Source organism: Canis lupus, chromosome 4 (genome assembly GCF_003254725.2).
Source record: "Canis lupus dingo isolate Sandy chromosome 4, ASM325472v2, whole genome shotgun sequence".
In the NCBI taxonomy this organism is placed as follows: Eukaryota; Metazoa; Chordata; class Mammalia; order Carnivora; family Canidae; genus Canis; species Canis lupus.
In genome coordinates, this window is record NC_064246.1 from 24440193 (window position 1) to 24464712 (window position 24520).

The following is a 24520-nucleotide window of genomic DNA, read 5'->3' on the forward strand; positions in this document are numbered from 1 at the left end:
ATGGGCACTGTTATATACATTAAGTGATAAACTTTTCATCTCAGCAGTGAATCACTCACTGTTCTTCCTTTTATGTCCTGTATTAGTTTTTTCCACTGACAACACATTCTTCTACAGACTAACAGAACAGTTTGAGAATGTCCTCTGCGTGGAACTCACAATAACAAACAGGCTAGCTTTCTTTCGTTTGCTTTCCTGTCCTTCAGGAAGCCCAGCAAAGTGATGAGCAAGTGTCCCATACCCATAAATATGCCCCTTGTCTCAAAGCCGCCTGCTTGAGATAAAGTCTAGCATGAAAACATGATGAGGTGCAAGACAACAAAGGCTTACTGAAATACTATGAGAAGGATAGGAATGAAGAATACAGCAGAAAAAAAAAAAAGCAGATTTTGGGATAAATAATCACATCAATAATCATATTACAATCATCCTTATTCACATGCTGGCGTTGAGAGGAATATGTGCAATGGAATATCATCATTCATTCAGAGTTGTGTTGTTTCTTTTCATGCCACCCAATTACCCAAGTTCTGGGCCTTTCTCCCTTTGCATGGCAAACATTTCTGACTTGCCCCAGCTTCTTTTTCTTGGGAGAATCTCTATGCAAGAACTGAATCAGGCAAGCAGAGTCCACTACATAACTCCCTACCTGTGTCCCGACTGCTCTGAGACGTGGAATCATTCTCCACATTATAGATGACTGTCCCCTGAGAATCAGAAGAGAAGTGACTGACCACAGACTCGTGGTGGGAGTGTTTGTAGGGATAGCTCTCCGTTGAAGAATCGGTTCGAGTGTCACTTGAGATGGAGGGCTCCCTCCCTGAGGGAAGGAGGAGACACATATGCAAAAGTAAGGAAAGAGAAAAGGACAGTGACAGAGAGAAGGCGAAGAGAGTTGGATGGCAACAAAGGTCCATAAGGCAAGAACTTCCTAGATGGAAGGGTGAGAAGGATATACCAGAGCCATTCTTCCCAACACCCAACTTCAGATAAACCCAGACATACAAACAATTCCTCCCATTCCTGCCCCTACCTTGCTGAAGCCCTCACTTTGCCTGCCACTGTGAAAAACTGTGGGGCTTTTAGAAAACCTATGGGGAAAAGTGGAAGAAAGGAAAAAGTTGTGAAAAGTAAGATCTATTTAGATGGAGAGTCCCAGGCCGACCTGGCATACATAACCAGTTGCTTCCCATCCCATAATTTTTGTCCTATACTGCCAGAAATGCCACTTTAAAAAATTTAATTGACATTGTAAGCATTCTTTATCTGAGAAATTATGGGGCTATTATTTATACTTTAGAGTAGATTAGTTCAATCAGATTAATTTCCTCTGAATGACTTGCTGAGATAAGCACAACAGTGGAAATGGGAGTTTGATTGAAGGGAGAAAAAGTAGAGCAGGTCTGGGTAGGTACAAAGCTGGGAAGAACACCAGGTATCAAGCAAGAGGAAGGTACAAAAGGGAAGGAAAAAAATTCCAAGGACAAGCGTCTTCTCTTTCAAAATTATACTCCAGGACAGTCCTAGATCTAGAAGAGGAAAATAATATTTCTTTTCCTCCTTTTCAGAAATCAAGCCAAAATCATTAGGGTTATATTTCTAATATATCATAAGCCTCTATGGGCTAGCCTGTGACGTTAGCCATGAAGCTACAAATTATTTCTACAGGAAAACATGATTTACATTACAAACAATCAAATTAGAAGTGAAAAACTGCTTCACAGGCCGAGGAATATTACTACTACACTTGGCATTTTATTTTATTTTTTTTTATTTTTTATTTTTTTTATTTATGATAGGCACACAGTGAGAGAGAGAGGCAGAGACATAGGCAGAGGGAGAAGCAGGCTCCATGCACTGGGAGCCTGACATGGGATTCGATCCCGAGTCCCCAGGATCGCGCCCTGGGCCAAAGGCAGGCGCCAAACCGCTGCGCCACCCAGGGATCCCTACACTTGGCATTTTAAAACAAAAAACTCTTATCCCAAAATGACTAGTTTTGTAGTTTTTTCTACAAAAAAAATTATTTTTCTTGGTCTTAACGATTCAATGAAGTCACTGTTAAATTGAATCAGTCATCTTTACTAATATTAGAAGGTTAAACATTGAGTCTCTCTCAAAAACTTCTTATTTCAGTCTAAATCAACCTAATTGCCTTCTCACTTTTGAATCAGGGCCAGGTGACTTAGGCAACACACTCTTGAAGGCTGACAGAAGCAAAGCCTGGCATACCTTGGGCTTCAGCACGAGTTGGCACTTCTATCTCTAATGGATCCTCTTTCTACAAGATAGATTATGTGCTAGGCTCATGATTAAGTATGAGTCCTAACTGTCCAGTGATCACATTGGAAGGAAGAAGGAAGAGGTAAAGAGGTAAAGATTGCTCACCTGAATCTTCACTATCATAGCACGTCCTGCTGTAAGACTGGAACTCAACTTGGGGAGGCAGGTCCTGGGTGGACACAGGGGTACCCTGGGGGTCTGCATAAAGCAGTAGCAAAGGCTGATAATGCCCCTTGATGCATTTGGTTACCACATCCTTCCACTTGGGTCCAATCTGAACCAGAAAACAATCAGAAAAACATGACAGTTATATTTCATATCCACATTAAAACATATCTTTCTACTCTGTTTTTCTAAAGAAATACAAAAGATAAAAAGACAAGAATTGAGTAAAAAGATCACAAAAGAGACCTTAGACCTAAATTTCACGAAAATTTTGTTAAATCTTTTTTTGTTGTTGTTAAATCCTTTCAGAAAGCAATAAAACCCTGTAAGACAGGAATGATGAATAAAATTACTTTTATTCCTGTGAAACATCAATTCAGTTGTGAAATATAAATAAAAGTTCTCAAAGGTGAATATGCTGTGAGGGGACTTCAGCTGCCTTGGTGATCAATTTCTTTTCACAGATTAAAGCCCTTGCTTGAAACTTGCAATTCTGCCATTCTATAAATTATATAATTTTCTCCTAAATATTAAAATCACTTTTATGAAGCTAAAGAGCAAGCAGAAACTCTCACAGACTGCCCTAGAATAAGCGACAATCCATTTCAGAGTTCACACATGGCAGGACATAAAATGTCAAACTGCTTAGAATAGACAGCTGAGCCTAGGCCATAGCTTTGAGCTGGATTCAGCACTGCCAAAGAATGGAAAAGAGTGACAGAAGAGCCGTGAAAAGAACAATCCAATTAAATCTCTAAACTCACCTCTTAAACTTGAACCAATCACATTCTGAGATGGAGTGCTCTTGAAAGTCGAACAACCAGTATGGTGCTTATTTCATAACAGATGTTCATCAAATTTATAACTAAGTTATTATTTTAACTAATACAGGTATCCTTTTTACTTACAAATCTTATTTAATATAAATATTATGTTTTAAATAAAAATACTAAAGCTCAAGCGATTCATACAAATTGCCCAAAACTACAACAGCTAAAAAGAGATGGACAATCAAGAAATTGTCAGACTTTACTATTTGTATAAGACACTGCTTAATATCCACAGACTGGTGTAAACTACAATCAGGAGTCTCCTAGCTGCTAACCATATCTCAAGAAGCTTCCTAAACTCACCCAGATCACCTTAACTACTTCAGTCACAGATTTAGATAGTAACAAGTTTCCAGCTTTAAATACCATCATAGCCCCATTTTTCCCCCTATACTATCCCCAAAACATGTTAAGGCATTTTAGGGAGGTAACAATCAGAGAATAATTTGTAGCTGCTCTGGGACAAAGTATTACTCACTGATAACTCCAAGTCTGAAATTCTGAACTTCATGCTAACCTTCTAACCTAATTTGAAGCATCAGTACTGTCCTCGCTCAAATCAACCAATTAAGATATTTTCAAAAAATCAGGGATCCCTGGGTGGCGCAGCGGTTTGGCGCCTGCCTTTGGCCCAGGGCGCGATCCTGGAGACCCGGGATCGAATCCCACGTCGGGCTCCCGGTGCATGGAGCCTGCTTCTCCCTCTGCCTGTGTCTCTGCCTCTCTCTGTGTGTGTGTGTGACTATCATAAATAAATAAATATTTTAAAAAAATAAAAAAATAAAAAAAAAATCACTTTGCCAACTATAAACACAGAACTGTGCTGACTGCATGGTGAGAAGACTCACAGAAAATAATAAAATACACTGATCCTATCTTTAAGGAACTTGTCATCTACTGGAGAAGGTAAGACTGGTACTCTCATAATTTCAACAGGTAGATTAGTAAATAGACATCAAAATTATGAAAATAAACACTGAAAACAAGAAGACAAGTAGTTATCCTTAGTTTTTTGTTGCAGTCTCCAAACCTTCAAGAAGGGCTTGAATATTCCTACCTCCTTGACATGAGCATCATCAAAATACATCCATTTGCGGATCTTTGTTTGGAAAAAGAATGTAGAATAATGTTTGCCATAGTAACAGATCATTCCTACTAAGTACAGTTCAGACTGCTTGGCCCGGTCATCTGTCACTCTGAAAAACAGCTGTGAGGAAAGAAGAGAATAGAAAAAAGTCACTCAACCCTCTTACATCATCTCTCAGTAGACTCCATCATTTCTTATTAAGGTATTGACTTCCTTCTCCAATATTCAGTCTAAAATTTTTTCTAGTCCATATTAATCATCAGAAATTATCCTAAAAAGACAAAATGTAGGGAAAAGCAAGACAGATAGTAGCTGGTAAACTGGTAAGGTAGTGATGTTTCTTCATACTTTCAATAATATTTTATTGCTGGTGCTTATAGAGGAGCCAAGAAAGTTGAAAATACAAAACAAAACAAAAACAAAACACCCAAGTTTCAAAAGTTATTTATCAACTGGTATCACAAATATAAATTTCCTGTGGAGACCCTAACTAAGGGGTAAAAATGCTCTTAGGAGGGGCAATACCACCATGCTGGTTATCAGCATTTCAATTCGTAGACATCTAGCACTGCCTTAAGTTCTTTTTTTTTTTTTTAAGATTTTATTTATTTATTCATGAGAGACAGAGAGAGAGAGAGAGAGAGAGAGAGGCAGAGACACAGGCAGAAAGAGAAGCAGGCTCCATGCAGGGAGCCCGATGTGGGACTCAATCCCGGATCCCCAGGATCAGGCCCTGGGCTGAAGGCAGCACTAAACCGCTGAGCCATTGGGCTGCCCAAGATCTAAGAGACATACGAAAAAATTTGATGAAAAGGATGTTTGCCCTGAGAAACTTATGTGAATGAGAAAATCATTATAAAAATAAAACAAGGGAACCATAAAGAAGACGTAGACTATAGAAATTTAGAAAAAGGAGATTTACTTATGCATAACTTATTCATGTCAGAGATTACTTGGGAAGGAGACCTAAAATAAGACCCCAGACAGTTCATTTATTCTCAGTCATGGCTTAGTGACATTAAAGAATGACAAGGGATCTCCTTAGTCACAAGACTGGAAAAGAAAGAAACCAGTAGAAAAGAAACCACAGAATTTCTGGCTCTTCTCTTGAACTGAAGGAAAACACTGGCTGTACCTATACTAGAGCATGGAGCTAATAAGGTTAAGGATCCCAGACTTGAAGTCTTTCCCCCTATTCCCCTGAATAGATCCACAGAAAACCACTAAACCACTATATTCTCTTTCAAGCTACTTCATTACCTTCTCAACAGACAATGGTTCCTCACAGTAAATTTTGTATTGTGAAACTCAGGTCACTAACCTTTACCCCTTCACCTCCCATCACAGCTCTAGTTAGGATTGCTCACTACTTTGACCTTATTACACCTATAGTTGAATACACCTCCTCACTCTACACTGGTATAAACAAACCATGAGTAGGGTACACAAGAACTCTATAAATTGCTTGACTTTTATTAGTAGCCACGCTCTGCCCATTCTGTCTTTCAAGGCCAATGTCATCCCATTTTTTTCTAAAAAGCCTATGCCACCTACCCAAAGGAGGTATGTGAGCAGGTACTTTCATGCACATGTATGTGTACACATATAACAAGTATTTGTCCAAAACCCTGTAATATTTGTCATCTAGGACATACCTTTGTGTTTAGTGTTCACTGCCCTTAAGCAGTAATACTAAGACATAAGAACTCTTAAGTCAGATAGATATAAAGGTAACTAATACTCACATCACCCAGCTTAAGGCAGGTACCCAGGCTGTGAATGACATCCTCTGCCAAGTCTGAGTGGTCAGAGTCCCATACCAGCCCAATTGTGATAATCTGTGGTGCATTCATCAACACACGGCGAATCCGAATCCTTTCTCCACAGTTGCTCTGAAATACATATATAAAACTAGTTTGAAATGTTTCCCACTGGCTCTGCCTAAATTCCACTAATCCCAGGGTTCCCCTCCCCACTCTGAGCCCTACCTCTGACTTAACTCACCGGACAGTTCCGCAGATCCCCCATGGTGCTGGCATTTTGCAGCAGCTCACCAAACATGCTTGGTGAGGGTTTTTCTCGTCTTTCCAGCATACAAATAGCCTGATTGCTTCAAGATGGGGAATGGAAGGGAATGATGGCAGGAGTTATGCAGAGTTATAACTAAATCAAATAGATTATTTATGCAAACTCCTAACTCACAAGTTTGATTTTCTTCCACTGCCCACTATACCAAAACCCCTTGTCCTGACCAGCTTTAGTGTCCCAAACACAATAAGCACTTCTGCCTGTTCCAAAATCTAAAGCTCAAAGAATTCATTTCACCTCCCACCTTGCTGACCAGAACTGAACCTAAGAAAAGGAGATGGTTGGGAAAGGAGGAAAAAACAAAGGTTATTTTAGTTATTGTTCTGAGTTCATAGTTTATTGCATAGTCTTAGCAATAAAAATATAAGCTATTTGGATGCCATCAGTTAAAACTCAATCACTTAAGGAGTACCCAAGGGTACAGAGAACACTTTAAGACTCACCAAAGGGAAGTAGTGGAGATGTAATGCACCATCTGGATGAAAGGCAGTGGATCAGAAGTGGCACCACAGCTAGTACACACACACTGGGCCCAGAGTAAAAAAGCAAAATGAAGCAGCCACAATCATTAATTGTTTTGGCACCCATCTAATACCCTACATCCCAGCATTTGTTTCTTCTTGAAGAAGAAAAGAAGTAATGAAGATAGAGATAAGGTTCACCTGTTCAAACAATGTCATTGCAAATTTCTGGTGGGAGATGCAGTGCTGGGCAGTACATATATCCTCTTTGGTTTCATCAGCAATGTGGAAGTGAATTCTCATCAGGAGGTTTTCCTAACAGGGAAAGAACAAAAGCAATATATCAATGATACTTAATAGAAAAAAATACACATATTGGTAGGCAGTTTACTCAGAGAAACAGTAATCCTCTTGAAAGGTAAGAATACCTCTGATTTTTTTAAAAAGTGTTTAATTTGAAATAATTACAAATTCACAGGAAGTTTAAAAAAAATTGTGTAGGAGGTTCACATACCCTTTACCCAATTTCCTCCAATGGAACATCTTACATAACTATAATACAATAACCAAACCAGAAAATGGACATCAATACAATCTACAGAGTTTAGATTTCACTAGTTTTATACTTATGTGTATAACTCTATGCAATTTTATCACATGTATAGAGTTATATAACAAATATCCCAATCAAGATAGAAAACTGTTCCATTACATTAGAAGATTCCCTCACATTATTCTTTTATAGCCTTACCCCACTCAATTCCAACTCTAATACCTAACAACTACTATTTTGTTCTCCTATCTATCTCTATGATTTTGTTATTTCAAGAATGTTATATAAATAGGAGCATATGGTAGATATATAACCTTTTGATGTTGTGGTTTTTTTACTCAGCATAATTCCCTTTAGATCCATTCAAGTTGAGGTGTAAATCAGTAATTCTTTCTTATTACTGCATAGTATTCCATGGTATGGAAGTACTAAGGTTTATTTCATTATTTACCATTAAAGGCATGTGGGTTGTTTCCAATTTGGAGCTACTACAAATAAAGATTCTATGAACATTCATGTACAGGTTTCTTTGTTTTTTTAAAGATTTTATTTATTTATTCAGAGAGACACAGAGACAGGCATAGACATAGGCAGAGGGAGAAGCAGGCTTCCTGCGGGGAAGCCTAATGCAGGACTTGATTCCAGGACCCCAGGATTACGACCTGAGCCAAAGGCAGATGCTCAACCACTGAGCCACCCAGGTACCCCTACAGGTTTTTGTACAAACATAAGTTTTCATTTCTCTGGGATACATGTCCAGTAACGCAACTTCTGAACCATATGATAATCTGCAAGTTTAGTTTATTGAGAAACTGCCAAACCGTTTTCCAGAGTGGCTATACCATTTTACATTCCCACCAGCAATATGGAAGTGATCCAACTGCTCAGCAGTACCTCTGATTTTGGTGACATTTTACCATGTAATAGAATATATATCACTCTCAGATTTTTTTTGTTAATGGATGCACAGAGTCTTTTGAAGGTTGATGGATAGAACCCAGAGTTCAGAAGAGTCTTCTACTAAAAGTCACTGGGAGCAATGTAGCTACCTAGACAGCAAATTACACTTGTGTTAGAGACTCAGTTATTCTGTTTAATTATCATTAGTAATGCAGGAGTTCACAAAATGCAGTGGTCCCCAGACTAGCAGCATCAGTATTAGCATCACCTGGAAACTTGTTAGAGCTAGATATTGTTGGGCCCTAATTCAGACCTACTGAATCAGAAACCTCAAGGGAGTGGTACACAGCAATTTGTACTTTAATGAGCCCTGTCTCCTTTGAAGGCGAGAGCCACCGTTTTATGCAATGGCAAGCACAAAACTAAGCCCGAAGGAAAAAGAATGAATCCATTATGTAATTCCTACTTCATTAGCAGAGACACCCTAGAGCTCTGAAAAACTAGGGAAATTCCTAGTTCTAATTGTAGATACCAGGGTTGAGTAAATACTACATTAAAGTACCCAGTCCTTGATGGAGACAATCAACAGTCTCACCCTATATCAAAGAGGGGCAGAGGCCAATACTTACAAAGCACTCCGCAGCATCATCCATAATTCCCAGCTGGAAACGCTGTTCATCCTGGAAAGTCTTTGCCAGAGCACTGCGGAGAGTGTCAGACGGAAGCACTTTTTCACTACTACACTGAAACTGGTTAAAGATTCCCTGTAGGGAAGAGGTTAGACAAGGAGAAAAGACACAGTGTTGTTATTAAGCTTCTACACATCCCAGTCTGTCAAACTAGCATCTCCATGCTTTTGACAATGGAACCAAATGTACTTCCCATGAGTTGATATGCTTTCAGTTAGTAATAAAGTAAAAAATCAAGAGTCAGAATAAAAGGCATGGATGATCTGTGCCAATAAGAATTCTTGCTCTTCCATCTGTGATACCACCAAGAACACATTAGGAGAGAACACTATCATGAGTTAACACAATATAGTGCTACCTCATTTCCTCTGAAACAGATAGATGTAGAAGATCACAGTAAGTGAGGACAAATTATATATAAATAGTTTGGTAAATTATTCTCTGGGAGCTCATCCTATGAAACTTGGCCCCCTTCTCTTAACTTAGAATTACTCAAAGGAAAAGAATACTATAATAAACACCTACTTGTCTAATACCCAGAAATAAACATTCCATCATGTTTATTTCGAATCTACAGATGAAGTCTCATTTAAGACTGCATCCATTTGCTAAAAGCCACTCAGTACCATGAATTTGTTACACTCTTCTGTTTTTAATACTTCTGTATATTTATTGTATTTGTGTATATGTGTGTATATACATATGTCCTTAATACATAGTACACTGTTATATATATTTTTTGTTTGTACAAAGTATTATACTTTTACATTTTAAAATTCAACATTATTTTTGAGATCTATCCATAATTTACACACATACACAGTTCATCCCTTTTCCCTGCTGTGTTGTATTTTATCAGGTGCCTAGACCATATCTATTTATCTATTTCCTAATTGACAGACATTTTGACAGTCTCCAACTCTTTGCCACTATAAAAAGACTATGGCAACTTTAACTTTCACCAGTAGATGAATATAAATAAATTTCCCATTATCCTTGTCAGCAATTAATAAATACACTCAGACTGGTTGAGTCTTTTCTAACTATAATTCTTTTTAAATTGTTTTTATTATGATAATCACACAGAGAGAGAGAGAAGCAGAGACACAGGCAGAGGGAGAAGCGGGCTCCATGCACCGGGAGCCCGACGTGGGACTTGATCCCAGGTCTCCAGGATCGCGCCCTGGGCCAAAGGCAGGCGCCAAACCGCTGCGCCACCCAGGGATCCCTTTTTCTAACTATATGTAGTTTTTCTGAGTCGTTTGTGAATAAGACTTGTGGCAAATATCTTCTTCAAGTCTTCTAGTGTCTTTTATGGAGAGCATAAATTTGGTGTTATTAAATGTATCTACCTTCTCCTGATCTTTACCTGATCTGAAACAATGATGAATATGATGTCCAGAGGATGGAAACAAAGAGTAGCAACAAGTGGCACCTGCTTGATGAGCCCTTCTCAAATGGTTTTGGATCTTCCCCACAAAAACTAGAATGTGATCCTTTGACATGACATGGCCCAAATCCTCACTAAACCACTCAAACAATAAATTCAATTATTAGTTACATATCAACCACCAAAGAATGTCACTCACTTGAAATTCTTGCTAGTAATTTCTTCATAAAAAAAAAAATCTCCACGGTAATTTATCAGACTTACTAATGAGACCAGAAATGAAACCATTTTATAAAACCTACCTATCAAATAAATAAATAAATAAATAAATAAAACCTGATCTAAGAATAGGAGGAAGCCCCACCAACCTAGAATGGTCAATTTTTGGTCCTCATCTTACTAAAACTGTCAGCAGCTCAGTCACTTACTCTCTTCAGATTTTTATTCAAATATTAACCTCTCTATATGTACTGCTTGATTACTCTATTTAAAGTTGCAAAAAATAAATAAATAAATAAATAATAAAAAAAGAAAAAAAAAATAAAGTTGCAAGCTCCACCCCCTTTGCCACCACACTTCCACCCTTGCCTGTTTTATTTCTCTCTGTGGCACTTATTATCATCTGTAATACCATGTATTCTACTTATTTACTGTCTGACTATACTCTCTAGAGTTTAAGTGTGAGGTATGGGCAGCCCGGGTGGTTCAGCAGTTTAGTGCCTGCCTTCAGCCCAGGGCGTGATCCTGGAGACCAGGGATTGGGTCCTGCATCAGGGTCCCTGCATGGAGCCTGCTTCTCCCTCTACCTATGTCTCTTCCTCTCTCTTCCTCTCTCTCCCTCTCTCTCTCTCTCATTCTCTCTCTCTCCATGTCTCTTGTGAATAAATGAATAAATCTTTAAAAAAATTTTTTTGGGGGGATCCCTGGGTGGCGCAGCGGTTTAGTGCCTGCCTTTGGCCCAGGGCGCGATCCTGGAGACCCGGGATCGAATCCCACGTAGGGCTCCTGGTGCATGGAGCCTGCTTCTCCCTCTGCCTGTGTCTCTGCCTCTCTCTCTCTCTCTCTGTGTGACTATCATAAATATAAATAAATAAATAAATAAATAAATAAATAAATAAATAAATAAAATAAAAAATATATATTTTTTTCATCCTTGGGATGCCTGGATGGCTCAGCGGTTGGGCATCTGCCTTTGGCTCAGGTTATGGTCCTGGGGTCCCGGGATTGAGTCCTGCATTGGGCTCCATGTAGGGTGCCTGCTTCTCCCTCTGACTGTGTGTCTCTCTCTCTGTGTCTCTCATGAATAGATAAATAGAATCTTTAAAAAAGAAAAAAAAAAAAAAGAAAGAAAAAGAAAAAGAAAAAAACCTTTCATCCTTTAATCCTCTGCTCGTTACTCCCAGCACCTAGAAGGGTACTGGCATATAGAGGGCAGTTGATAACTAGTTCTGGATGCATGAATGATGTGATATGGGTAGATCTTACTAATATATTATTAAGTCTCCTATTTTTTTAAAGTAGGCTCCATGCCCAGTAGACAGCTCAATGTGGGGCCTGAACCCACGACCCAGAGATTAAGACCTGAGCTGAGATTAAGTTAGACTCTTAACCAACTGAGTCACTCAGGTACCCCAAGCTCCCTCTTTTTTTACAACAGATAAAGAATCACCCAGAAAAGTTGAAAACTTTTCTTAAGGTAATATAACTGGTTAAAGCAAAATGGAATTAAACTTCATTCTGCTAATTTCAAGTTGGAACTGTTCTTTCCTCACTCTATTTTCTTACTAGCACTGTTCCTCCTCATACACACTGAACATCTATCCCAAAAGCAGCTCAAGAACAATTTGCTATGTAAGCAATTATTTCCCCACAAATGAATCCATATGATGTGGATTTATTTTTCACAAATATATTTTAATATATTTTAAGATCAGATAAAGGCAGGATCTTCCATAATTTACTACTGGAAACAGAAGAATGTCTATCAATGACCCTTAAACTAGACCAAAAGGTCTAGGTCCACAGTTAAACATTCTCAGAGGACAATTGGCTATCTATACCCAGTGACCTATAGGATTTTGAAACGGAGGAACACAGAAACAAATGAAAAGGTGGGAAAAGAAGCAGTGATTGTTTCAAAAGTAATAGTGGTTTGACCACTGGCAACACTATGTGACCACTATCACAACCCAACTTGCTGTTCTTCTCAACTGTTCCTGCTGAGTTATTCCTGCTAACAAAGGCTCTATCTCTAGAGCAAGGGATGGATAAGGTTTGGTCCTCTGTCCAGAGTCCAAAACTGGTTCCAAAAACAAACCAAAGGGAAATTAGTTCCAGTACAGTTTTGTACAAATGTGGTATTTGCAGCAGCCCCTTTAGTCTTTCTCAACTGAGTTCCTTCAAGAATTAAGCCTTAATACTCTAAGGCATCAACAACTCCTAATGAACTAACTTCTCTCCCATGCATAGCAGTAATTATGTTATTATCCAGAGAGAATTAAAATAGTCACTAAAGTCACTTCTTGTGTTCTGTGGTTCAGATGACCCTATCTGAGAAAGGACAGAGCTCCACTGAGAGATGGTATAGAGTAGGAGTTAAGAACATGGACTCTGGAACCAGACTATCTGAGTTCAAAATCCCAGTCCCGTCATTTACCATATCTATGACCTTAGAAAAGTTAGTTAAGTTCTCCAGACTTCAGTTTCCTCTTTTAAAAGAGGATTAGAAATAGTATTTGCCTCCTAGGATTATTTACAGATTCAATAAATTATCTCTAGCTCTACCTGTACCTTAGACTAATGCCTGGCTGTATAAGTGCTATCTAAGTATTAGGCTGCCATTGTTGTTGTTATTATGATATTTTAGGTTACTAAGGAGATCTGCCACTGACCTTGGGTCAGAAATGTGTCTACTTTGAGCTACCTCCCCAGTGTCTGAAATCTGAGTAGGAAGGACCAAACTTTCTCTATCTGTTGCTCTTACTTAAGAGGGGCAGATTTCCCATGACTAGGTAAAAGGTTTTAGCACAGAAAGGGAAAGACCTAAAGTCAGAGCTCTGCTTACATGCACAGTGGATATGCAATAACAGATCTGACTCTTGTGTTCAATGTCATGAATGTCTCCAAACTATACTCTTTTCTCATCACTTAATTACAGGCAACTTTCTCCATACAAAATGAGTATCTGAATGTACTCAGAATGCCTGCATCTATTTTATTGTAACTATTATTATCAGTCTTGCTCTGCTATTGTTAGGAAAAAGCAAGTGTGTCAGGGATGAAGCAGCCTAAGCTCTCCCAGCATGCATCTGTGGAGCTGCAGCTCTGGAAGAAGCTGTAGCACAAAGACCCTCTGTTAGGGCAGCACACTAACCCCTGTGTGTCCCTCTCACATGAGCACAAGGGCTGGAACGGGCCTCCTCCTGTTCCCTTTTTCACCCTCCTCCCACCTTTCCCAGAGGGAGATCCTGTTCACACCAAAGAAAGCCAAGAACATTTAGTTCAGTAATAAGAACAGGTGGTAGCACCAATAAGGAACAAAAACTGGTATTCTTCCAGTAGCTGAGTTCTGTGGCAGAGAGTGAGTAAGGGCAGTAAGAACCAAAACCCAGGAATCATTTTTCCCTATGGGGTCCCTGATGGTTTCATTTCACTAAACAGAGAAAACCCACCTTTCAGGTTTCTTTCTGCTCTTCTTCACAAAGTGAAACCAAAAGGTCTTCCTTTTCATTCTCAGGAAAAGGCAAATTACTTTTTGTCTGTTAACTATTTTCTTGGATACAGTGCAAAAGCAATAAGACTAAACTGACTCAAAGCAGGTGTTTCCCCACCCATTTCTCTTGGATCATGTAGCAAACACTTCTACCCACATGAGCACATAATTATTTGGATTAGTAAAAACCATGTAAATAAGATAAAAGTGCCATAAAGACAGAAAGTCTTTGTGCTTTGGCATCTACAAATGCAGCTGTTGCTTAAGTTCCCTGCCCCGCCCCCAAAACACTTTTGTCTTTAGGCAGGGAACAGCTGTTTATTTCTCAGGATTCCCTAGCCTTACATCTGAAAGAAGTCATGAGTAGAGAAAATGGGGGTAGAGGAGAAGGGCCATCATTAAATTTGATGCTTTATGGACCCTAGGTTTTTAGAAAGTTAGCAGTCTAACTCATCCCTGAAGGATGTTAAATAATAACTTCTGCAAAAGCATGACACAACTTTATGCACTGCTACTAACTCAGTTCTTAGAGTTTCTCTTCTTGATCTTCCCAAATCTCTCTTCATTTTGGCTCTCATAATCACTCCTTTTCTTCACACCTCCTGGAAATCAGACTTAAATTGTAAACCTGAATCAAGCCTGTTTGTAAACACAATCCTCTGAAAGAAAGATTTTAAAAAAAGCTACTACTCCTTGAAGACTACTGGAAAAGAGAACTTTTCACTAGTGTTATGTGTTCAAAAGAATCTCAAACACTCTCTTTCAAGAGGAGAAAGAACATGTAAACGTTTACCATTTGGCACCCAAAACAACAACATTGTATTTTTAACATTTTATTGCAGAAAATCTCAAACATACTAAAGTAGACAAACTAGCACAACAAATTCCCATGTACCTATCATCTGTCTTCAACAATCATCAGCCTGTGGCCAATCTCATTTCATACATACAACCCACCCACTTACCCCATTCCCAGATTATTTTGAAGCAAATGCCAGACATTATTCATCTGTAAACGTTTCAGGATATGCCTCTAAAAAGTAAGAACTCTTTTTAAAACATAACCATAATATAATTACCACACTTAGAAAAAGGTAATAATAATTCCTTAATATCATCAAATATCCAGTTTAACAGAAACTCTTGCTCCAACATTGGAGAAAGCTGAGAACATCTGGCTGGTTTCTTCATTGGGATTCTTTGAACTTATGCCCAAAAATATACCTATCTTTTCTGGACTTCATGATTAGAAAATTATCCGCATATTCTATATCAGTCTCTTTAAATAAATTTAATTATCAATACCATCTCTTCCCATGAGTTGAGGGCTTTATTTGCACTTTTTGAGTTCATGATGGAATAATACTTTGTGGACTTGAAGTATTAAGTTAAAGACCATTATAAGCTACCTATCACACTCATCCTGCTACCAATGCAAAAGAGACAGACACCCACATACATACAAAGACAGAGACACAGAAAGAAATACCAAGACTTCAAGACACTAGACAGAGAGCCAAAGAACAGAGACAGGTCAAATTTACCAGAGGATGGTATTGCTTTTAGTGGGAAATCATAAACTAATGGTGAGATTTTACAAAAGATAATAGTCAGTTTGCTAATTTTTGCCAAGATAAAAAAATGCAGGACCTTAGAGATTACCAACAGTATTTAAGTCAAGTTTTGAGAATCAACACCATAACCACTTACCCCACAGGGGAAATGAAAAGGGAAATGTCCCTTCTGGACATGCACAAAGATTTTGAGATTGTATAAGTTTCAGGTTCTGCCATAAACTCTGGAAAGGAAAGAATCATGATGATCTACTAGGTTTTTCCTTGCAGTCATTCCCCTCTATTTGAATATCATGTAAGATTCTAAACTCCAAATTTTAAAAAGGATAAAGACTCAACTTTATACTATCCAAGTTATGTCAATGGTTAAATTAGTTAAGAATATTTAGGTATAACCTAATAGGACTTTAGGAAAGGTTAGCCAAAAGACCACACAAATATGTTCATATTCCATAGCTAAGAAAAAAAAAAAGTAATTCAACTCAAGTAGATTTGCATTAGACATAGGGATATACCTTCTTCACACAAGAGCTGTTTATTACTAGCTAAAATTTCCAGGGAATATGTTAGAAATCTAATTCCTGGTATAAATAGTCCAGCATATTGGATTTATACTCTTCTTTGATATAGACATGACTATAGGACAATGCAGAACCTTCTATTCCAATAATCCACTAAAAAAAAGGACTAGACCGATAATGAACAAGGAGTAATTTCCTATATCACTTTACTCCTGGTGCTTATGCTTCAATACCCAACAGAGGAAAAACTACATGGTACACACTTAAAATATATTTAGGTATTTATTCTCTGAACTCTCAAATTTCCTCCAATTAACAGGTGGGCTATCAGTAGAACATAGACTTTCCTGCCCCTTTTGAACAATCTTACTGCTCTACAGATACATTTATATTATACAACACCTTACACACAAAAACCTATTTCCTCCCCACCTACCCCCACCATCACCACCATTCCGACTTTGATGCCTTGTACTAGCATTCTTAAAAGAAAAACCACTAATTGAGAAGATTTGTTGAATTTAATCAATCAATGAAGCATTCTTCTTTGCCTATAACAAAAAACACTCTGTCCTACATCTTGGCACACTGCAAAGCCTCTAGTACAATCCCTGGAAGGAGAACAAAATCTTTGTGGCATACTAAGTACAGAAGACGGATTTCCTCCCCTGGACAGAGATAAATAAATAAGCCAACACCAAAGTAAAATCATACCCTGGGGGCTAGGGGCAAAAGGACAGATTCAATATGAATAATAAATAAGAGCTCTGGGCTATAAGCATGACAACAGTTCAGGTCAGAAAATATCTTTTAGTAACACTAGATGGGAATAAATTTGGAGATTTGGAAGGGACAGGGTAATTAGCACACAAATCTATTTGTTAAATCAGAGTTGAAAGACATTGTGGTTCAAAGTAAGAAGAAAGACACACACAAATTCTTTTTAATGAAAGCCATCAATTAATAATTTGCATGCAAGATTTCAAGGCTGAAATTACTTTAGGAACTTAGTATCAAGTAACAGAAAAAAAAAAAAAAAAAACACCAGGATATTTTACAAGACCAAAAGAAATGGATTGTCCTAAATATTGTGTGTAAACCACCAAAAAAAGCAATTATAAGCTCTGGGTACAGCATATACTACGGTATCTAGTAAAGGACAAGGCACAAAAATATTGCCAAACATTCAGAGAGCAGAAGAAAAAGCAAAATTATTATATAAAAGGTGTTCGTATAAGACCAGTAGTAAAGGCATTTTAAGGATTGGTGCAAGGTAAAGTAAAAAGTGGAGAAAAAGCAGGGATACATATCTTCTAGCCAGACTCAGAAGGGAAAATCTTCATCTAAAACATTACATTAGGGCAGCCCAGGTGGCTTAGTAGTTTAGCACCACCTTCAGCCTGGGGCCTGATCCTGGAGACCCGGGATGGAATCCCATGTTGGGCTCCTTGCATGGATCCTGCTTCTCCCTTTGCCTGTGTCTCTGCCCCTCTCTCTCTCTTTCTCTCTCTCTCTCTCTCTGTGGTGTGTGTGTGTCTTATGAATAAATAAATAAAATCTTTAAAAATTTTTTAAAAAATAAAACATTAGATTAAGAGAAAGTTGGCTAGCTTCTGATTCATCTAGGAAAATGTTTGTGTCTCTTTTTGTTCTTAATATTGGGTTCTAGAGCTAAATAATTATGTGTCAACATAAAGAACTCTGACTTTATAGAATTGGCAAATTCTCAGAAGTGCTTCAAATTCAGGAATTTTGGAGTTTCTTGTTTTGAAAAAAACTTATAAGAATTTAACATTTCAAACTTTGCACTAAAGAATACAAATAGGTTAAAAAAATTAAAAAAAAAAAAGAATACAAATAGGACACAAAGTACCAGCAAAAAGGAATTCTTATTTGCTTCACCAAACATTCCTCTAATTTTTAAATAGGAGGCAGAGGAAAAATGGGATTTAAATATATAGAATTACACCCACACTGGGATACCACAAAGTTAACATGTAGCTTAATTGTAGGATACCAGATAACTGCTTTGCTTGACTACCAGGCTTTTGACTCTTCAGCAGATCTTCCCACCATCAACTCTCAAGGAACCCCACTACAGAAACACATCTCACCCTCCCCTAAATAAATGAAGCATAAAGTCCTAGATTAAGTAGACCTACTTAACAAACGTGTAAAACCAAAAGTCACAATGAAAATCTCAAGTAGAACAGAGTGAGAGAGAGCATAAAATTCAAAAAGAAGAAAAAGTCAGGTACACAAAATTTTACAACTATGTAAGAACTACCAAAGAATATATGAACCCAGAAAAGTTAAATGTTATATTATGGTGCAAGCATTTTTAAGGAAGACCAACAGGAAGGAAATGCTGAGCCACCTTCCCAAAAACTCATTCAGCCATCCTAAATACTATTAAGTAAAACAATCATGGGTCTAGATAGAGGTAATATTTTTATTTTATTTTATTTTTTTAGTTTTTATTTATTTATGATAGTCACAGAGAGAGAGAGGCGCAGAGACACAGGCAGAGGGAGAAGCAGGCTACATGCACCGAGCCCGATGTGGGACTCGATCCCGGGTCTCCAGGATCAGGCCCTGGGCCAAAGGCAGGCGCCAAACCGCTGCGCCACCCAGGGATCCCTAGATAGAGGTAATATTTTTAAAACTTCATTAAGAAGATAAATTTCTGGGGGAAAAAAGGGAAGATATGTTTCTGGAGTTCTGAAAGTACTGGATGTGGTTTCATTTAAAAGGATGCATTGTTTTGTTTATTGTTATTATTGTTTTGGGTGCCAAGGGATCCAGGCAAAGTGAATAACATCTGCAACATCTAAGAGGTAGGCATTAAGAGTGTACCATCTGCTATCATAGCTGAAGTAGAGAGTGCCTGGGGAAAGAAAGGAAAGGAAGGGAAAAGAAAGCATGAAATTAGTTTTTTAAATGCATGTAATCATACATTTTTAAGTGATTTAAGAGATAACTGGGAGCCCCTTCAAAGTTACATAACAGGGGAGTAGCTTCAAAATAGCCCTCCAGCTTATTCTTAGATTAGAACAAATGAAATAGGATGATACTAGAGATGGAGAGGCAACTTAGGGTCTGAAAAAAAGGTACTCTTTTTACTGTAAGTGGACGGAAAGACTTATAACTAGAAATATCATTGACTAGAGAAGAGACATAAAGAGAAATGACAATCTCTGTGATGTAATTCAGGCAAGTTCCAGATTTCCTCCTTTACACTTTACCATGCTTTCTAAAATGACTGTAGTACATTTATTTTGTTGTTGTTAAGACTTTAAGTGATCTCTACACCCAATGTGGGGCTTCAATTTACAACCCCCGAGATCAAGAGTTGCACACTCTACCGACTGAGGCAGCCAGTGTGGCATTAAATGTAGTACATTTAATAAAAATCATCATTTAAATTATAAACAAGCACGATGTATATATTTAGCCAAAGAATAATAAAGAAATGCGGATATGTCCACTACCCAATTTATGAAATGGAAAAGTTAACAATGAGTGTAATACTACCCAATTGATTACAATCTCCTCCCCTTCACCTTCCAGAGATACCCACTGTCCTGAATTTTATGAAAATCATTCCCTTTTTCTCTACAGTTTTATCACATGCATGTATCCCTGAACAACATGGGTTTATTTTATTTTATTTTATTTATTTATTCATGAGAGACACGGGGCGAGGGGGGGGGCAGAGATACAGGCAGAGGGGGAAGCAGGCTCCACGCAGGGAGCCCGATGTGGGACTCAATCCCAGGTCTCCATGATCACACCCTGGGCTGAAGGTGGCGCTAAACCGCTGAGCCACCCGGGCTGCCCCAACATGTTATTTAGTTTTGCCCATTTATTTTGTATATAAATGGAATCATAGTTTATATAGTCTTCTGTGACTTGCTTTTTTCATTCAGTACAATGTTTTTGTGATTAATCCAAGCTGATATGTAGCCAAAGGTTATTCATTTTCACTGCTGTATCATTTTACTTTAGGAACACATCATAATTTTTAAATGTATTCTACTGTAGTTGGAAGTTGTAGTATGTAGTTGTAGTCCATTTTTCTATAATCACAAAAAATACCACTTTGAACATTCTTGAATATATCTTCTGACATGTATATATAAGGAAGCTCTCTATAACATGTATCTAGGAGTGGAATTACTGAGTGGCAGGGATTATGCTACTTCAATTTTACCTGAAAAACGAAATGACAAACTATTTCCCTAAATAGTGGTATCAATTTATATTCCAATCAGCAATTGTATGTAAGTTCCTATTATTCCACCTTTCAGGTAACAATCTTATCTGATTTTTAAACTTCTACTAATCTGAAGAGTATTTGTTTAGTTTACATTTCTTAGATTACTTAGGAGGCTAAGGATCTTTCATATGCTTAAAGGTCTTTTGGGTTTCCTGTTCTGAGAAATGCCTATTTGTGTCTTTTGCCCATTTTACCACTAACTCAATTATCTTTTACTTATTCTTTATAAAAGTTCTCTGGAGTTCTATGCTGCATACAAATCCTTTGTTGGTTATATAACATATTGCAGATATTTCCTACCTGTGTGTGGCCTTGTATCTTTACCCTCTTCTGGGATCTTCTGATGAACAGAAGTTTTTAACTTTTCTTTAGCAAAATGTTATCAATTTTTTTAACTTTGTGTTTTTCACATCTTATTTAATAAATCCTATCCCTGAAATCATGATATTCTTTCATGTTTTCTTCTAAAACTTTAAAAAAGTTTTCTTTCATGTTTTAGCCCTTAACTCAGCTGAAATTCATACTTTTGGTAATAATATGAGGTAGAGATCTAATTAGCTTTTTCTTTTTTTTTCCATATGGATAACCAATTATCTAATCACCATTTATTGAAAAGTCCACTTTCTCCTTTGATTCACAGGGCAATAATCAAGTTTCTATATGTCTATTTCTGAACTCTTGATTTTGATCCATCAATTTATTAGTCATACTATAATTGATACCACATTGTCTAATTACTTAGTTTTATAAGCCTTATAAGCCTTGATATCTGATAAAGTATGGTAGTCATTAGCACTTTTGCCAAATATTTCTGGTTCCAGCCTTTCCCAAGGATTTTTATAGGATCACACTTTCTGGCCCCCTTGGGATTCACTGCAACCATAGGATTTTAGTTTTGGTCAGTGAGCTCTGAGCAGAAGTGTCCTGCTGAGCATTCAAATGTTTGTGCAAAACCCTCCACAGCTCTTTTTCACTCTAACTTGGCCACTGGTAATAACCAACTTGGTTGTACTTTGGCACCTGAGTTCCTGAGTGACTACAATCAGTAGGGTTTTCCTACTAACCTGCAGTGGACAAGTGATGGGAATGAAAAATAAATCTTTTGTATATTTATCACTGAGATTTTAGCTTGTTACCAATGCTGTCTACTCTGATAAACATGGCAAATCACTCATTTTGTTACTATTCTTCCCTGTTTGTCTTAAGACTTTCAGAATTGAATTTTCTCAACTTCCAGGACAAACCTGCTGTTAAGAATATATATTAGTATCACCACATTGATAAACACTGAAGTACTGGAAAACAGTTCACATTGTAAAAAAAAAAAAAATTGAAAATATACATATCTTATGATCCAGTAATTCCATTTCTGGGCATATGCAAAAAAAATGTGTATACATATGTAGATATGTACAAAAATGTTCTTAGCAATATTGTTTATAAAAAATTAAAACTGGAAACAATTCAAATGACTACCAGTAATAAACAAATTGGTTTTAAACAATGAAATGATGATCTTATAAACATATTATTGCACTAAAAAAGACACACACACAAATTTATAAAATGATTCCGCTTACAGGGCACCTGGGTGGCACAGTCAGTTAAGCGACACGCTTTTGGTTTCAGCTCAGGTCGTGATCTCAAGAGTCTCTGAATCATGAGACTGAGCCCCAAGTTGGGCTTTGTGTTCAGTGCAGAGTCTGCTTAAGATTCTCTCTCCTTCTGCCCCTTCCTTTTGATCCCCCCCCACCGTGTTCTCACACTCCATCTCTCTAAAATAAATAAATAAATCTTTAAAAATATGATTCCATTTACAATGAATTTTTTAAATAAATTTTTTAAAAAGGTAATTTTTAAATTAGATTGTTTAAGAACGTAGTAAAACTATCAGATAAAACAAGGAAGTGATTACCACAAACATTAGAAAAGTGGCTACTCCTAGGAGAAAGAAGGAGCTATCATTGAGAAAGAAGGAAGGAAGAATGTCTATAGTACCAGCAGTATTCTATTTTCACCTAAAGAATTGTTAAAAGGATGTTCATTTTGTGATTATTCATTTTACTGGATCTCTGGAGATTTTATATAAATGTCATGTCTTTCTTTTTTAAATCGTCCTTTTTATAAGATTTTATTTATTTATTCATGAGAAACACAGAGAGGAGAAAGAGAGAGGCAGAGACACAGGCAGAGGGAGAAGCAGGCTCCATGCAGGGAGCCCAACATGGGACTCGATCCTGGGTCTCCAGGATCATGCCCCAGGCTGGAGGCAGTGCTAAACCGCTGAGCCACCCGGGCTGCCCAATGTCATGTCTTTTTTGTTAGATTTATTCATACCTACATTATATACTTTGTTATTATTATAAAAGCTCTTTTTAAGTTACATTTTATTAGTTGCTAGTATATAGAAATATAATTGAAAAAAAAAAAAAAAAGAAATATAATTGAATGTTATACCTTGATCTTACAGGCAACAACCTGCTAAATTCTCTTATTGATTCTACTGACTTATCAGTCGATACTTTTTTTAATAGCCAATCATATCATTTGCAAATAATAATTTTGCTTCTTTCTTTCTTTCTAATATTTATCTGTCCTTTTGTTTTATTATACTGACTAGAATCTCGTTCAATGATGAATATTATTTCATATTCTATAAAAATATTTTTAGGGGCCCTTGGGTGGCTCAGTTGATTGAGCATCCAACTCTTGATTTTGGCTCAGGTCATGATCTCAGGGCTGTGATCAAGCTCTTGCTGGACATGGAGTCTGCATAAGTTTATCTCCCTCCCTCTCCCTCTACCCCACCCCCAACATCTCTCGAAAGAAAGAAAGAAAGAAAGAAAGAAAGAAAGAAAGAAAGAAAGAAAGAAAGAAAGAAAGAAAATAAATTTAAAGTAGGGAACAAAAAAGAGACATTCCAGATGCTGATGATCATCCCAGATTTACTCTTCCAAACTCAACATCCCTTTTCTTCTCTCAGAAAATGAAGCTCTCCTGGATAAAGGAATATGGCTCTTCTAATAATTTAAATTTCTCAATACCAAAACCAAGTTCAGCTCATCCATATGGTCAAATTAATCCATTTGCTATGTAAGTCTATTTTTTTTCAAGTGAGGTGTACAATAATTAAAAGAATGCAAACTAAGGGACACCTGGGTGGCTCAGTGGTTGAACGTCTGCCTTTGGCTCAGGGCATGATCCCAGAGTCCCCGGGATCAAGTTCCATATCAGGCTCCCTGCCTGGAGCCTGCTTCTCCCTCTGCCTATGTCTCTGCCTCTCTCTGTCTCTCTCTCCATGTCTCTCATGAATAAGTAAAATCCTAAAAAAAATAAAATAGATAAAAGAATACAAACTAGAGCTTAATTATTTAACACTTATATAGCACTGACAAACTGAAAAGCACTTTAGGGAAAAATATCAAATTTTTATAAACTCTCAATATAAGAAAAGAAGCAGAGAAGGAAAATAAACCTAAATGATAGATCAGACAATGATGTGATGAGGAAAATACTAGAACTCCTCAGAATTATGAAGATCTAAAATAAAGTCTTTGATTCCCCAAGTCCATTTATTTATCTGCCATAAGCTATTGCTTCTCTGAAAGAGTCCCAAGGTACATCCTCAGCCCTCATAAGGGGAAAACATCTTCCTTTCTATATACTTGGGTATCTCAGAAGATGTCCCATAAAGTCTCATGGTTGGTTTTCTTCATCCATTTGGCTTACATAATGATACTGATTTATATTACAATAATAATTAGTGCCTATGGGAATTAAAACATAACAAAACTGTGACAGCCAATTCACCAGAGTCCCACCTGAATCAATGAAGAGGATGGCACAATCCTGACATCAAAGGCATGTCAGAGGGTCATATAAATTCTATCATCCCTTCCTGGTACAGATAAGAGTTTTTACTTTCAGGAGACTCTACTACTAGGGATTTCTCCTGGATTCAAATCTCTCTACCAAGTATCTTACTTTG

General features: G+C 37.4%; 1 protein-coding gene and 1 pseudogene across 25 annotated transcripts in view; one reads left to right on the plus strand and one right to left on the minus strand.

The window, feature by feature from the left end:
• USP54 (ubiquitin specific peptidase 54) overlaps positions 1–24520 on the minus strand; it is a 122603-nt gene that overhangs the window by 32171 nt on the left and 65912 nt on the right. For 20 of the 25 annotated variants that reach the window (XR_004815074.2, XM_025434742.3, XM_049108791.1 and 17 more), the window contains 8 exons: positions 8997–9131; positions 7116–7229; positions 6897–6979; positions 6370–6475; positions 6111–6257; positions 4336–4485; positions 2389–2557; positions 650–820 (listed from right to left, as the gene is read on the minus strand). Coding sequence is in view for 24 of the 25 variants with exons in the window: in XM_025434742.3 (XP_025290527.1) it covers positions 650–820; positions 2389–2557; positions 4336–4485; positions 6111–6257; positions 6370–6475; positions 6897–6979; positions 7116–7229; positions 8997–9131 (1075 nt within the window). In the remaining variant the exon portion in view is untranslated. The remainder of the gene's footprint in view (positions 1–649; positions 821–2388; positions 2558–4335; positions 4486–6110; positions 6258–6369; positions 6476–6896; positions 6980–7115; positions 7230–8996; positions 9132–24520) is intronic. The other 5 variants (XM_035715247.2, XM_049108794.1, XM_035715246.2 and 2 more) reach the window with 1 other exon arrangement.
• LOC112651492 (40S ribosomal protein S27-like) overlaps positions 4428–24520 on the plus strand; it is a 62837-nt pseudogene continuing 42744 nt past the window's right edge.